The sequence below is a fragment of the Limulus polyphemus genome, unplaced genomic scaffold (genome assembly GCF_000517525.1).
Source record: "Limulus polyphemus unplaced genomic scaffold, Limulus_polyphemus-2.1.2 Scaffold2315, whole genome shotgun sequence".
In the NCBI taxonomy this organism is placed as follows: Eukaryota; Metazoa; Arthropoda; class Merostomata; order Xiphosura; family Limulidae; genus Limulus; species Limulus polyphemus.
Window position 1 is genome coordinate 95,209 of NW_013667925.1, and position 16,642 is coordinate 111,850.

The following is a 16,642-nucleotide window of genomic DNA, read 5'->3' on the forward strand; positions in this document are numbered from 1 at the left end:
CCACATTTGCATACGTTTTCCCATTAAGATAGTGTTGCAGTGAATGAAAAAGATGGTACTCGGATGGTGCCATATATGGAGAATATTGTGGGTAGGGGAGAACTTCCTACTCCAACTCCATAATCTTGTGTTGCGTCAAATGTGTCACATGTAGACATGCAATGTCATGGAGAAGAACACCTCTCCATTTGACGAGTAAAGGTCATTTCTGATGAAGGACTTGATTTAAATGTACCAGTTGCTGACTATAGATCTCTGTATTTACAAGTTTTAAATGAATTACTCCTCTGATGTCCCATCAAATGCAAAGCATCGCTTTCTGCGGATGGAGTCCAGGTTTTGGGGTCGGAAGTGGTTCTTGTCTAGGACTGAACCATTGTTTTTGGTGTTTAATATTTGCAAAAAGAATCCATTTTTCATCACCAGTGACAATTCTGTCCAAAAATGGTTCACATGCCGGAAGAGACAAAGCAATGTTTACACATTAGAAATGATGATCATCGGAGAGTTTGTGAGGCACCCAAGTACCTTCTTTATGGAGTTTTCCCATATTCTTAGATTTTTATGTATTTTTTCATGAGAGACATGCAATTTCAGGGCCATTTTAGGAGTATGTTGCCTTGGGTTAGACTCAACAAGCGTCTTCAGAGCATCAATATCAATTCCAACATGTTAGCCCTTGCCAGCACAGTTTTTAAGGCTAAAGTCACCTGAACAAAATTTGCTGAACCATTGTTGCCATTTATGAATGTTCAAAACATTTCCATAAACTTTTTTGATATTCTTTTTGGCTATAGAGGCGTTGTTTCCTTTTTTGTATACAAAAAGCATTACATGCCAAATGCGTGTCTTGTCATGTGCCATCACTATAAGGGATTAGATTATACCAAACTTTACACATTATATAGGCTACACTAATGTGACATTTAGGCAGTTCGTTTAACTATTATACGTGATGTACGTTTTTTGTGGTGGTGAATGAAAGTGTTCCAAAATGCAACATTAATTTCTTTATGACCTAATACATCATATCTCGGTTTCTTCTTTGTCGGGTTTTTGTCTTCCACCAGTAGCCATTCTTCAGACTTTGGTATGACTCTGACTGGTAAGTTTCTATTCATACTTTCCTTTTTTTCAGGGGCCTTTTCTTCATTCCTCATTATTTGGATTCTGCTCTGTAGTGAGAGGTGCTTGACCAGGTATTCTTTTTAACTTGAAATCTGCACTATACAGCCATGTTGACTTGCACTTTATATTCCATGGCTTTGCAATGCTCACCGTTGAGATGGGGTGTTCCACAAGATCGCTTGTAGGGAATAACCTCGTGATATTTTGCTTAATAAACATGCACGTCCTGGACTGTACCACCTATGAATTGCATGGGTAAAGCAGAAAGGGATAGCTGCCCATCTCTGCCATACCTGTAGTGAATAGCTCAGTATGGTCTGGTTTTCAAAATAGGGTTTTGTGCTCACCCATTGCATTGTCTCAGGTAATGACATTCCTCCAGACTCTTCACCACCTTTTTTACCCTACTTTCTTCTAGTGGAGTATGGGAGTCCTTACCACTTTCCAGTTCCAAGCCGCTGGGGTGGTCAACTGTGGAGGCACCCTCCTGAATGGGTTCCACACAAAAATGGCTATAAGCATTCAGTGCAGAATAGGGCTGTGGTGTTCTGCATGTGTTGATGATGTACTGTCCTCCTCTCTGCAATATACAATTACGAAGGAGTGATACATCAAAATACAGTTTACCTTTTTGATTTGGAGCCCTTATCCTACCCTGTGTGGATGTCAGTACCCCACGGCTAGGTTTTGGATTTTGAGTAGAACCAATCAACATAAGACAGCACACGTTTTGGGTTGTCTATCTTCCTTCCTCGATTTTTGTCCTTCTGTGTTGTGGGTCACAGAAGTTGTACATGGGATTGTTACAGTTCTGTCCTTTGGCTCTTTCTCATCTTATCTTAATACGGGGATGTTATTGCCTTTTAGATGGTTCCGGTAAATTTCCTGGTTAGGGAAGTCGATTGCATGCGACAGACATCCTTTTGATAATGGATGTCGGGTCCCTGGATTGATAGCTCAGTGCTAATAGTTGTGTAATACCTGGGAAACTGCATGACACTCAATCCCACAGTTTTTTCGTTTGTGGTGAAGACAGTATAATCTTCATTCTACCCCGGCATGGATGTCGGTTCCCAGTGGCATGGGTTTTGGATGTAGTTGACTTACCAAGTAAAATTCATTGCACCTTACCACTCTACATCTGAGAGTACATCCATTGTTTTACCCACTTTTCTATTTGTGTGTTTGAGTTATATTTATTTTATATGGTTAGGAACATGATCTTGACACAGTTCTCTCCTACTTAAATGTGCTCCTCTCCTTTTCTGCCCTTATCTTCTCCACATTTCACTGAGGGGAGAAGATTATACCTGGTTCAGAAGTGGTGCAGTTCCTCTCATCAGATCTGACTCTCTCATTTCCAGGGGTATCCTTCAGATGCTTTCGGTGGGTACTTCTGTCATTCCCTTGCACTGGTCCCTCCACCTAATCAATGTGGGATGATAGCTAATTTTGTGAGAGGAGGTAAGTACCGTATCGGAAGTTATAATTTACCTGTACTGAAAACGTATTTCCAATAGGTACTCTGCTCACACTTCCCACACTTCGAAGTAATAGTTTGGTAGAAGAGTATAGAGGGAGTCACATGTGTCATGTGAGCATGTCATGCTCCTATTGGTGGAGAAGTGACTTGTGATGATTTGCATGAGAGACACGTTGGAATCTTTCAATTCCAATAAGGGGAGCAGAAGGCTTGTGGCATGCATAAAGAAAAAGTTTGCATATAGAGGGCAGCACTGAACGAGAAGAGCTAATTTTGTAAGAGGAGGTAATTACCTATCAAAATACATTTTCTGTACAGGAAAATTATCACTTTCATGTATAAATAATTTGTATTTGCATAAAATGGTGTTATATTTGGTTTACAAAAAATCTCATATTTTCAGTATACATTTCTTTGTATATCATTACAGTATCGTTGGGACCCAATTTCTTAATTTCAAAAGTGGATATCACTGTAATTATAGAACATTTAAAAAACAACTTGATCAAGTACTATAAAACTTTGAAACGTACAACTCTTTCAAAAAGAAAATACAAGAAGTTATATATAAATCACCTGTAGGCTAGGAACTAGACGAATACACCTTTCCCAGATGGACTGTCGATCATGTGAAGATAGTTCAGTTTTCCAATTGCCCAGCTCTTTGGTGCCTCCTAGTGTTACGTAATCAACCCTAAATACATATATATATATATACATATATGTCTGTATTTATAAAGTAGAAGCATAAACATTTTTTCTTCTAATTTTGGAAGAAAGCTTTGTAACTAACTTTGACATTTATTGCATGGTCTAGTCATTAAAATAAAAATCTGTACTTTTAAATGTTCAAAGAATTACACTGCATATTCTATTAAAACATTATTCAATTAACTTAAAAATATGTGTCTATCAAAATGATCAATTAGTTCTATTGTGCTATACTTTTTTTTTTCTTACCAATTAAGTTCATTAAGTACTTCATTAGTTGCTGCAATGATGTTTGTAAAGAAATTGTAAAGCATAATCCAGCAATATTCTACACAGGGATGTCATGAAAAATGTTCATTAAAATATAATTGGTAGCATCATAAAGAGAAAACCTTGTTAAACAGTTAAATGTCTATATACTTTAAATACTAACTGTCCTGAATCTTAAGAGATAAATTAGTGGAGCATTATAATGTGGCAGTCAATTGCACTATTCATTGGTAAAGAACATCCCAAGAGTTGGCAGAGCATGATGTTGACTAGCTGCCTTTTCCTCTAGTCTATCCCTTCAAGCTTTGCATGTAATTCAACGAAGAAAGCAAACATATATGTCTATTTAAAGTTTCTTCATTATACTAGTTCTAAAAAGATTTAACACTTACCCTGGAATAATGTAAGTGTCATCTGCATAGTAAAAATGTTTGATCCATGGAGCTGAAACCTTTAAATATATATATATATATATAATTAATTAAATATTAATCTTACTAAAAAAACGTTAATAGAATTTTATAAACATAGTTAATTGTATTGATGTTTTTAATTTTTGGTTTTGACTTACTTGGATATATTTCATTGCTGATTTCTTTCTTTTGTAGATTCAAGTTTCCAAAAAATAAATCTATAATTCCATTATTAATTATGTATATAAAGTTATAACTGCTTATTTTTAACCAAAATTATTAAAAACATTATTTAAAATTTCTTTAAATAATACTTGTGAAATTTTTTGAAGAATGCAAAAAGAATAATATAATACCACATTTTCTTGTGTTTGAATTGTGTTATAATCAGAGAGTATGCAATATTTAAAAAAAATTATTAAAGCTCAGAGAAATTCCTTGAAGGTGATATAGTTAAAAATGCCTTTGGCTTCATAAAATAAAACAACAATTAAAATGACTTTTTCTAATTTGGCTACACAGATTTCTAATCTGCATTAGTTACATAAAAAAAATGACTTGAACCTGCAAAAACAAAATTTTGACTAAGTGCAATCTCTCACAATTTGAAAAACCTTCACAATCTTAAACATTCTCAATGTAAATTATCCTTTTTTTTTTGAAAAGTCCACAGTTGGTCACACAAAACCTGATTATATATCACTTAAAAAATATTTGTTAACTACAATTTATGGATTTACTTCTTTTAAATTGCTACAACAATTATAATATTTCTCAGTTTGGTCAACTTAAAACATTTCTGTACACTTAATCAACTTCCAATTACTTTAAATAATGAAAAATTAGGCTCTAAAAACTTTGGTGCTAATAATCAGATGAAAAATAAGATAAGGATAATGGCATAGTCATTTTTAATCATTTTACTTAGATCATTAGAATTAATTAAATGTTTGTTGATACTAAGTTGAAGTCAAAGTCAACTATATCTAGAGAAAGAAAATAACAAGTCAATAATTACATTTAGTGAAAAATGACATTATAGCAATCAGTGTCATAGAATTAAGTCCATTGATTCACAGTGAGATACTTGTAACTTGTGTAAAGTACATAAATTTGATTGTTTTGTGAGATGAATTGTTTCTAACTATGTAATGTTTAATGACAAATGAGCAGATTTTTGATACCTTGGTTTTATTGTTAATGTAGCTTACTATAAGTATGGAATAAAACATAGTTTTGAATTTCCTTCCTATGTTAAATGGCTAGAGTTTGTAAGTTTAGATATTGTTACAATGCATACAAACATTTTCTTTACATAACAAAGTTGGTTTAACACATAAAATCTTTGAGAAGAAACAGTTGGAAGTATATGTATACTTGAAAAAATAACTTAATTTTACCAAAACACAGCCAAATTACATGCCTAATGTACATTTGTAAAATCTAACTGATGAAATAATGATAAGCTCTAAATTATTCTTTGTCTAAAAAATCAGTTATTGTATGCACACAACAATAAATTATTCAAAGAATATCCTCGTGAACTTCACCTTTAATGTAAAAGAGACATATTTTTGATACTCTTGTAGTATTTAAGAAACAAGATTATGTTGAGAAACATTTGTACATATGACAAGGAAAATGCTATGAAAACACTAATAATATTATAAGGGACATAAGAAAGGAAAAAACTTATAGTTAATTTGGTTAATTAGTCATATTTTTTCCATGATGATTTGATTAGTCAAGTCAACAAGTGACTAAAGCTAATGAATAGAAGAATACAGGAGTTGAGTACTTTATATTAAGATGATTTTGGAGCCTCAACATGTTGTTAGGACCCATATTGCCTTCTCTGTTTATGCTCTATCCAAAATTTCCCAACAGAATAGTTTCCATCGTAAATGATTCTACTGTAAGGCTGTCATGTCTAAAGCACATCCCTGCTACTTTCCACAGTTTATGTAGTTTAGAAGAGCAACATTTTCCCAGCATCTGTTTCAACAGTTTGATTGCACAGAAATCAATAGGTGCTATATCCAGCAACTTGGCCAGTATGTCTCTGTATGGAATAGCAGGAATACCTGTTTCATTATCCAGCAATTGTTGAACAGATATGTTGTAGAAGTAAATTATGTACACATGACGTGTACCACTTTTCTTGATTATGTTCAGTGCTGTTTCATAAGACATATGGACAGCTTTTGCCTTTCACCTTTGTGTTTATGGATTCTCACTTGTTACGAGACACTAAACTTTGCTTACCATGGCTAGGGTATCACTTGTTTCAGGTTTTTTCTAAATGATGTTGGTTTCCCAATCTGACCCATATTCCTATACTTCCAATGTCACTAAGTACAAGGGGTATCATTGTCTTGTTAATTCTAACTCCCCAATCTGAAAACATCTTTGTGAACCGAGCATATGAATATTTTGTCAGAAAGTGCTTTACGATCAATTTTCGGTGGCATAACACTACCTATGAAGTGCCAAACACATACCATTCCACCACAAATTTATGTCAACAGTGATTGTCATGCTGATTTGCACATTTAAATTTATTTTTTAATATACTCAGTCTTCCATACTTCTATGATACTAAAATCCATGAAATGCTAAACAAAATAACTATGCTGAAATTGAAAGGTTTGTTATTCCTAAGAAACTGTATGTAAGACAACAGATGCTATATGTTAAGAGTTTATTCGTAAATTCAAATTAGATGCATATTTAAACTGATTTTTAGAATGAGAAAGTTACTTTAATTTAAGGATATCATTTCCAACAATAAACAGTCATTCATCGTTTATATATTTGTGTCCTTCCTAAGTGAAGTAAAATGTGGGTTCTATCACTGGCTGGTTATCTACCTAAATGAAGAAATATACTCCAATAAAACTGGTAATGCATCCAGTAACTCAAAACCTATTAACAAAATGTATTGTTGTTATTAAATTACAGATGACAATTTCATCACACTCAGTGAAGCCAAAGAAGAAAAGAAATTAACAATTCATGAAAGTTTAGCTACTTCTAATCTGAAGTTGGTTTTAAAACAAAATAATTTATAATTCTTTTCTCCTCAGACTATGAGATCATTCATTTCTTACATTTACAAATAACTTTCATCAAAGTATAAAAGAAAAACACTCTAATTCTCAGCTTCCCTACAAAAGTTATAAACATTAAAACCTTTCTGAGAACAACATCAACTCTTTTCATAATGAAACTTATTAAATGTTTTTTGGTATAATTGTTTCTATACTCTTCTCTTTCAGGAAGAACTACGTTTTTATTCAATTTCATCATGCATACAAAATACCAGTTCATTCAGTTACCTTTCATTTTGAATTGCAGTCAATAAAATAATATATTACAAAAAAAAGCAACCAAATCAGGGCACTTCTGATGTATATGTTTTTCATACATGGGTAATAAATATGTAATTACTTTATCTTACATTGTAGCTACTGTTGTAAGTGCTCCTTTGATGAATGCAATTTCTTTAGGAATTCTTTTGTTAATCAATAATATTTCTTGAAATTCTGTGCAGCCATCTCTTGTTTCCAATCTGAATAAAAGTACTGCATTGATAGTGTCAATGCTCATGCTATTGTTTTCATCATTCCTTGCACTACTGATGATATTGAATACACATTATGTTGGTGAATTTTCACTGGAACACAAAATGCAAGTTTAATCACCACTTTGATATTCTCAAAGGGAATTATTTCAAACTCAAGGTCTTGAAAAGCTCTGTCCATCGTTCACATGAAAGTATGGATTTATCTCTAATGGTTTTTTTCTGCTAATTCAAAATCATTACAAAACTTCAAGATGTTTGACTAAATCTTCACATAAAGCAGAAAAAAAATTCTCAGTCAGAGCATAAAACTAGCTAAAGTTTTTTTCCTTTAAAAGGCTGTAACTTTCCTGTAACATCTTGGTGTACTAAAGCAATTTTCAGTGTTGATGCACTTTGCTTTTCCTTTTCCAAAACTGACTTGTTGGATAGGAGCAGCTAGTTTACTGCAAACTTCAATCAGGGAAGAGAAGGGGGGGGGGGTCTTCAAATAACCTTTTCAATGAAGCAAAATATTTATGTTGCAAAAATAAAGATTTGAGGCCAAGAAAAATACTGATTATTTTTTTAATGGTAGGAAATAGGGCTAACAAACTGGTACTGTATCCCTGGTGTTTGATATTTGACTCAAAGTTGTAAAATTTCTTGAGTTCTGCCAGGCATACTGTGTAAATGTGAAAATACTTGTAAATTTTTACAATCATTATCTCAATATTGACTGGTAACTGGTTCACTGCTGCCTATCCAACATTACTTACAATTGTGCAGCACAACCTTTACATATCATATCACATTACATTGTAGCCCAGCTTAGTTCTCACAATCCTAAGCACAATGCTTTGCCCATGTACAGGTGGACCACCCATCATACTGTTGGTAATGTCAGATTCAAAAGCATCAACTATGTCTAACAGATTATGTTTGTTCACATCTTTCATCACATCATGAGACACATTTTAGAAATAAAGTGAAAAACTATTACAAAACAGGTTTTTATATTGTCATGTCTTCTTCACTCCAACTTTTGTTTATGAAAACACACACACAGCTTATTTTATAAAGGAAGTTCTATGTTATATATATATATATATAGTGCCTTTCCCAAAGCATAAAGAACAATTTGATTTATCAGTTTGTTTCTTTAAGTAACAAACAGCACAATGGATTACCTCTACTGTGTCGAATACAAGGATCAAATCCTTAAAGTTAGCCTTATAAGCCCTTGAGCTTACCACTGAACCACAGATGAGCAATTTATCAGTAAGTTAAAGAAGTTAACAGCCCTACTGTCAAACAAGCTTATATATCTTTAAGATGTCGATTGATCCTTGATCTCCTAATTTTGATTTATCACACAAACAGTACTAAAATGAAATTAACTAAATTTTTGAAAGGAAAGTAGTTACACATAAAAGTAAAACTAATTTTTTGAAATCACAGGTAAAATAAAGAAAGTCCTGTAATGTGAAGGGTTAAATTTTTAATCATAATGATAACTACAAAAATTAACAAACCAATGACAGCCCAGTCATTTCTCATAAACATTTAGTAGGCAGTTATTTACAAGTCCGTCTCCTCTTTAATAATCTACAAATTAATACTTGTGGAGCAAATAACATCCATTACACAAAATAAAGTGCAATATCACTTATACTTTTAGTAATTAATTTCAAATAGGAATTATATTCTACATTCAATAAGACCAAATAATTGAATTTCAACAAATTTTATTAAACTTAAAATTATGTTGAGCAGAAATTAATTCTAAAATAATACAGGAGGTGCTTTTCCCTGTATACCACAAGGAAAATGAAATAATTATCAATTATTTCTGTCTGCTCTTGTGTCTACCAAACCCTGAACATTTTATATCATTCCTTCAACTACTAACCAGTGGTACAATTCTTCAGAGACATTTACATACTTTGATTACTTGTCCTCGCACGGGGATCAAAAACTTGTCCCCAAACAAGGTTTTGGATCCTAGCCCTGTACAGTTGACGACAACATCAAACTGTCCAGCAACCTATAAAAAATAAATTTATTTAGTCAGTTACAACAATATTTAATATTGATACCACAAATATAGTAATACTCTCAATTATAAACTACTGCTATAAAAAGCAAATTTAGTATATAAGTCAATATGCCAGTAATGATAGTCAGAGTCAATGTTTATAATCCAGCACACTTTTAATCTAAAGCATATTTATGCACTTAAAAATATCTCCAAGTTACTGCCATCCCCATGATTTGATGTAGGTTGATACCCCACTCTTCAGATGGACTGATTTATAATACTCCCACCTTTTGTTTCACATTAGTTGGCAAGAACAGCAATTTTTAAGAAAGAAAATATATCAAAACAATGATATTGTCAGTTTTATGGGGCCAAATTCTTGATAGTAGGTGTCTGACTTGTTGGCGATAAATGTCAACATTAAACAAACAGCACACAGTCCATTTGTTTTAAAATAATATAATCAAAACAAGTCAAAGATATATACAAAAAATTAACTATTAGTTATCACAATTTTGTCCAGAGCTTTAAATAATTGTCTCCTTTTCTTCAAATCCACACAGATGGATTCAATTACTTTAGAACACCCTTTGACAAATTACTCTTCTTTATCTTTGTAGTTACAATACCACTGTGAAACTCACTTTAGATATTGCCTGTTACAGCTAAACTAACAATCATGCAGTTTAACTTCATTTTCACTAACTTGCTTTAACTAACTTCTTTGCACTCTGTATCTGCACATATTTATAACATATGACAGAAAAGTCTAGAAATATCTAGCCCTCTAGTGACAATAATGTTCACATAACAAGAAAACTTAGAAGCTTTGAGTAATATGATGTCAACAGTATTATAAATGCCTAATACAACAATTAAACTGCATACAACAATGTATGACTTGTACAAAGTTGTGTAACAAAACCTGTCATAACTATTGCTTTTAAAATAATTAACTTTTAACACTCTTGCTATGAAAACTAAATAATCGTTAAATATTACATCACTAAATAAACTAAATAATAATTCTTAAACTAAACAGTTTTGTAAAACCATCAGATATTTAATGGTACTTATAAGAAAATATGAGATATTTTCATCTCTTGTGAACTCTCATGACTATGATAAAATATAGTGACTTAGAGTTCAAAGAAGTTTTTTTTGAAAATTTTTTAGTTAGATGTTTGAAGATATATATATGTGGAACAAAAAAGTACAAAGCTATAGCCATTCATAATACACTAGTTCCAATCTTTCTATAATAAAATTCTTACAAGCCAGTAACAAATTTAAGCTAAAATAGAATTAGATCAGAAAATTAAGAAACTTTTAGCTATGTAACTATACGAACAACAGAAGTGTTCAAGAAGATGAGTTGCATTTAATTAGAAAACATTTGGTTTATCTAAAATCATAACTTAGCTTATAAATTATGACCCAAACTAAAATAAGTTAAATGTATATACTGAGAAGAAAATTCAGAGTAACAAACAACCACAAATACAGCGTTTCCTAATATAAATCAATAGACCAAAAAATAAAAACCTAGAATGATTGGAGTGCCCTAATTGAAACATCAGTTGTATAGTATTTAGAGAAGTAATATATATTTCTTTCTCTTTTAGCTTGGAAAGGTAAACATTCCTTGTTTACCACACACATTCACCATGACATGTGGATATACTAGTTATGGAATACTGCACATTGTCAAGGGTCGTTTCTCCTTTTTTTTCTGTATTTTGTTGAATGCAGCAGATGTCACTTGAGAATCTCTTTGTTTTGTACTAAGTAATGATGTCAGTCATGTAGAGGTTTAGGAACACCTGGAGGCTGTGTTCCCTCTCTTTAACTTTGGGATGACCAAGTGACATAGGTGATAAATGCCCCCTGGGAGAGTTGACCCTATATGCTATAAATATAGTTATTTGTTCTTTTACTATAATTCAGACATTCTGCTGGTATATCACTTTCTCAGTACCTATAGAAAAGTGCTGTCTTTCATTTTATATACACACAAACCTGCTAAATTGTATTTGTTTAAGTGTATACAATACACTATTATATTTTTATCAAACTAGTCTCTTTCCTCAATTTAGTTATGTAGAACACTCAGACTTAACTTTGCAAAATGTGTTATGTTCATTCTATAGTTTGAGAAGGGTACTACTTTTACCTATAGGCAAATAGCTTACCTAAGAATAACATATTTGTGTAGCTCATTATTATCAATATTTGCAGACATAATACCAATATCTTACAAGGTACACGCAGCTTAGAGAATTTAGGTTAGTTTTGAATACATACTCTAAGACAACAATGCAAAATAATCTTCACAAGTAAGATGATTATTAAAAGCAGTTAATACATTATAATAAATAAAATTTAATAAAAATAACTATAAAGAAAAAAGAAAGAGGAGAAAGTGAGGTAAGACCTCTTTGGTAAAACGGATACCCATGTATATCATCAGTTATGATGTGGTGACATTTAAAGTGAATTATGTATAACTGATGTTCAGGTGACCCTGCGTGTTAATACATTCACTGACAGGCATGAATGTTGTTAGATATATATATAACTTTTCAGTTTAAGTTTAATGCAAGAGTTATGATTTAGATAGTTTATATAGTGTGCATGTTAAGTTTAGCTATTTCTAGAAGTGATAGTTTATTGCAAGTTTGTTTACATAACTGTTTACAAGTCATATGTTGTGTAGTTCACTAGTTATGAATTAGTGATTGTTATATTATTGCATCATGTTACTGGAACCTTCTGAGTTTTTCTTATTGTTTTAATTGAGTATTATTGCATCATAATGTCTATTAGTGTGTTTATTGCAAAGTTTGTTTACATAACTGTTTACAAATCATACATTGTGAAGTTCACTAGTTATGAATTGGTGATTATTATATTATTGCATCATGTTTCTAGAACTATCTGAGTTTTTCTCATTGTTTTAATTGGGTATAATTGCATCATAATATCTATTATTGTATGGAATGTTCCAGACCTCTGTCGGTGTTGAATATATACAAGACTGTTTATTTTAAGAGTTATTATTTTGTTTATTTGGTGATTTAATATATAATGATTATTTACTTTTCATAACAAGAGAAGTAAAAGTAATTATTTTAAAGGTGATTGTTATGACAAGTTTGGTTGCGTAACTCGATAAGAGTCGTACGTTGTGTATGTGGTCCAATTGTTGATGCCAAGTTACTCGAATCTTCAGTATTTTTCTCCTTGCCTTAAGTGATTATTGTTACATCATAGTGTCTCATACTTTTGCAAAAAGTTTGAAGCCTCAGTAGGAAAAGGTATATATATATATATAAGTGACCAAACGAGCACAAGTGAAGTGAAAGTAAAGTTCAATCAGAAAAAAGTTAGAAAATGTAAAGTTAGCTTGTGTGTGAGTGATTAGCCATAAAGGATGATATTTTAAAGTGAGTTTCACAGTTTAATAGCGATAAGCAGAATAATTTGTCTTGTCAAAGAGTGTTCTAAAGTAATTGAATCCACTTGTGTGGACTTTGATGAAAAGGAGACAATTATTTAAGGTTCAGGATACAATTGTGGTAACTCATGGGGTAATATAAGTGAATTATTCACTGATACTATTGTGATAAGAGTAGAGAAAAATAATTCATCTTGTCAATTGAATTCTAAAGTAATTGAATCAGCCTGTCTGAACTTTTGACAAGAAAAGATAATTATTTAGAGTTTTAGATACAACTGTAATATCCTAAAATGTAAAGAATTTTGAACATATATTTGACTTGTTTTGAATATATTATTTTAAAACAAGTGGATTGTATGCTGTCTGTTTCTTGTTCGAATTTATCACAAACAAGTCACAGACACCTACTGTAAAGAAATCCGAACCCATATACATAAAACTCTAACAATCAGGGTATAAATATGCATTGAAAATGTAGTTTGACAGAGGTAGATCTAGACTGCATGATTGTGAGTTTAGCTATAAAGAGTAAAGAGTATATAGTGGCAATTTTAAAGTGAAATTATCATACACTGTACTGTAATAACAGAGTAGAGAATAATAATGTAGTTGAATACAGATAGATCTAGACTGTGTGATTCTGAGTTTAGCCATAAAGAGTATATAGGGGTGATTTTTATAGTGAAATTACCACAGATTGTACTATAATAACAGAATAAAGAAGAATAATTTGTCTTGTAAAATTGTGTTCTAAAGTAACTGAACCAGCTTGTGTGGACTTTGACAAAAAAGAAACAATTACTTAGAGCTTTTGATACAACTGTGGTAACCAACAGTGTAACAATCATTTGTGTATATGTTTGACTTGTTTTAATATATTATTTTAAAACAAGTGGATTGTGTGCTGTTTGTTTATTGTTGAAATTTATCACCAACAAGTCACAGATACCTACTGTAAAGAATCCGGCCCATACATAAAACCTGACAAATAAGAATGATCAAAGTGTGACTTCAAATGTTTGTTTATAAATAAATTTGATTTATGGTCAATACTTTGAATTTTATTATGGTTACAGGGTGGGTATTTCAAGGAATTTCACTTTTTTTATTTCAAGCAATGAGGAAATTACAGTGAGGCAAATATGCCATAAAAGAAACACAGTTCAAGTTTTTTGATTTTTTGAAATAAAGTGTGATTGCTTTATGATAATTGATACCCTCACTCACTTGAGGATATATCTTATCCTACATCAATTACATATACATATTTCCATCATAGGCTTTAGCTGCAATGAATATTATTGTCCCACACTAGTACACATTTTTTGCACCTATATAATTCACAACTTGCATATGGTGCACAGCTTTCCTGATCCCTGCCTGGAGCATTTAAATAATGAATTCAATGAAGCATTTATTTTAAATTAAAGTTATAAATTAGATGGGAGCCATTTTATCTTATAAGTAAAACAGCCCCTAACCACATGAAGGGCATTTTTTAAATATCTAAGAGAGATCTGTTTTCAATCTTTGTTTTAAGTGGAAATGACATTTATAATAAAACATTTTCCCCACCCCACCATCCCCTTGGTTATTATTTATAAAGGATAAGAATATGCAAGTCACTTGTTATTTAGATTCAAACTACTTACAATGCTTGAAGCATAAAAGGGTAGCCGTAACTACTCACCTGTTTATATACTACTGTAATATAACAGGAACTTTCTTTTGATTTGTTTTTATTTGTACCAACTATGTAAGATGTTAACCATTTGTTTATATGCTCAGTCAAATTGACCAACCCCATATCTGTGAAGCTGTATGTAATAATATTTACTATAATTATGAATTTACTAAGTGTATATTCATGAACTTTGACAAGGTATTATTAAACATTACAAATTTGTTTTCATATTTTATTTGCATAACCTTTAGGATATCCTAAATAAATATCAGAAGTTGTGTTTCAGTAAAACTTTATATTTTATCTCTTATTTTATCTACTGTAACATTAACTGTAGAGAAATCATCAATGTGCATTGAAATGAAAAGTTGAAATAAAACCATTTTTTTTCTCTGCATTGGCTGCAGCATTGATTAAAAGCCTTAACAGTTTTAATTGCTAACCTTTTCACTTCTGCTTCCTCTTGATTTCATATTTTTATTGCTTTATTTTGTATCCACTGGAGTAGCAATCCTTGCATAAAAGGCAATAAATCACATTGGGAGCCTATTAGCTGTTTCCTGTATAGCTAACATAAACAATATGTGACTGTGATTGTAAGGTATCATATTACACATATGCTCAGGCTTGTGAAATTTTAGACATTCTATTTTACTGAAGTTTTGTAAGGTTAAGTTGCTAAGTTTCTAATTTTTACATTTCAGTTACTTTTGTCAAAAATATGTACACATAGAAACAAGGATTTGTAGTGCTTACAATGTACTTGAGTGAAAACTGACGATGTTCTTCTGTAAGCCTCCTTGAGTCTTACATATCTGGATGTCCAAAAATGAATTTCATGTAGCTTTCATATATGAATTTTAGAATACTGTTGCGTATCTGCTTGTTTGACAATTTCCCATAGAAATTCTTTCCGAGAAACTTCAGCGATACAAGTCCCTTCTTGATTAAAACTAGTTTATTCTTTCTCCATACAACTTTTAGTAATACACAGAATTTCCACAGTCACTTTAAACTTAACAACCTTTATACCACACACTATAAATCAAGTGATTCACAGACTTTATTATGGTGCCCACTGATCGCTTGACTCAATTATCTATCTCTTCAATCCAATCTATTTATATCTCTTAAATCGCACTGGTTTTTCTTGCCAGGCTTATATACTAAAAAAGAAGAAGCCTCAAACAAACTTGGGCCTCCCTGATAACTCATGAACCTTCAAGAAACTCCAGCACGCATGCTCCCAGTATCACGTGACTTCCGCTGTCGTAACACTGGCCATTCCTTAGTACTGTTCATCCCGAACAATAGCCACTTACATTAAACCATTAGATAATTAACAATAACTTGATTAAATGTACAGAATTTACAACACAACAATTAAAATACAACAAAATCTCTTAATTTTACAGGACGTATCTTCTTCCGTACTGGTCTCTGTCTCATTGGCTTCTGCTTCACGTGGTGTTTATCTGCTCCATCAGAAAATGTCCCATTATCGGTAACAGTCATATCAGTGGTAGTAACTTCATTAATGGCTTCACTGTTTTCCTTCTCAAAACCGGGTAGAGTTTCTTCTTTGACAGTGTCTTTTTCATGTACTGCACCATTCTTCCACATCTTGCCTCATTCCTATCCAGTAAAATCTCTGCCGTAGGTGACTCAATGTCTTCTTAACTCCAAGATGTCCTCCTGTTAAACTATCATGGGATCGACGCAGCACAACTTCCCGTAACTTTCTCGGTATAACTGTTTGCCAGGTCATTCACTTTCCCATCTGCAGTTTCCCATCTCCGGAGAAGAATACCATATTCAAGCTTCAACTGATCCTATTGTGCCTAATAGTTCTTTGTCACAGGGCTTAAGCTAGACACCTTCTCCCAAGCA

At 32.0% G+C, this 16,642-nt stretch overlaps 1 protein-coding gene across 1 annotated transcript in view; it reads right to left on the reverse strand.

The window, feature by feature from the left end:
• LOC106466597 (D-aspartate oxidase-like) overlaps window positions 1–16,642 on the reverse strand; it is a 68,976-nt gene that overhangs the window by 6,195 nt on the left and 46,139 nt on the right. The window contains exons 6-8 of the mRNA XM_022394624.1: window positions 9,513–9,614; window positions 3,985–4,043; window positions 3,188–3,305 (exon numbers count right to left, since the gene is read on the reverse strand). Of these exons, the coding sequence (XP_022250332.1) occupies window positions 3,188–3,305; window positions 3,985–4,043; window positions 9,513–9,614 (279 nt within the window). The remainder of the gene's footprint in view (window positions 1–3,187; window positions 3,306–3,984; window positions 4,044–9,512; window positions 9,615–16,642) is intronic.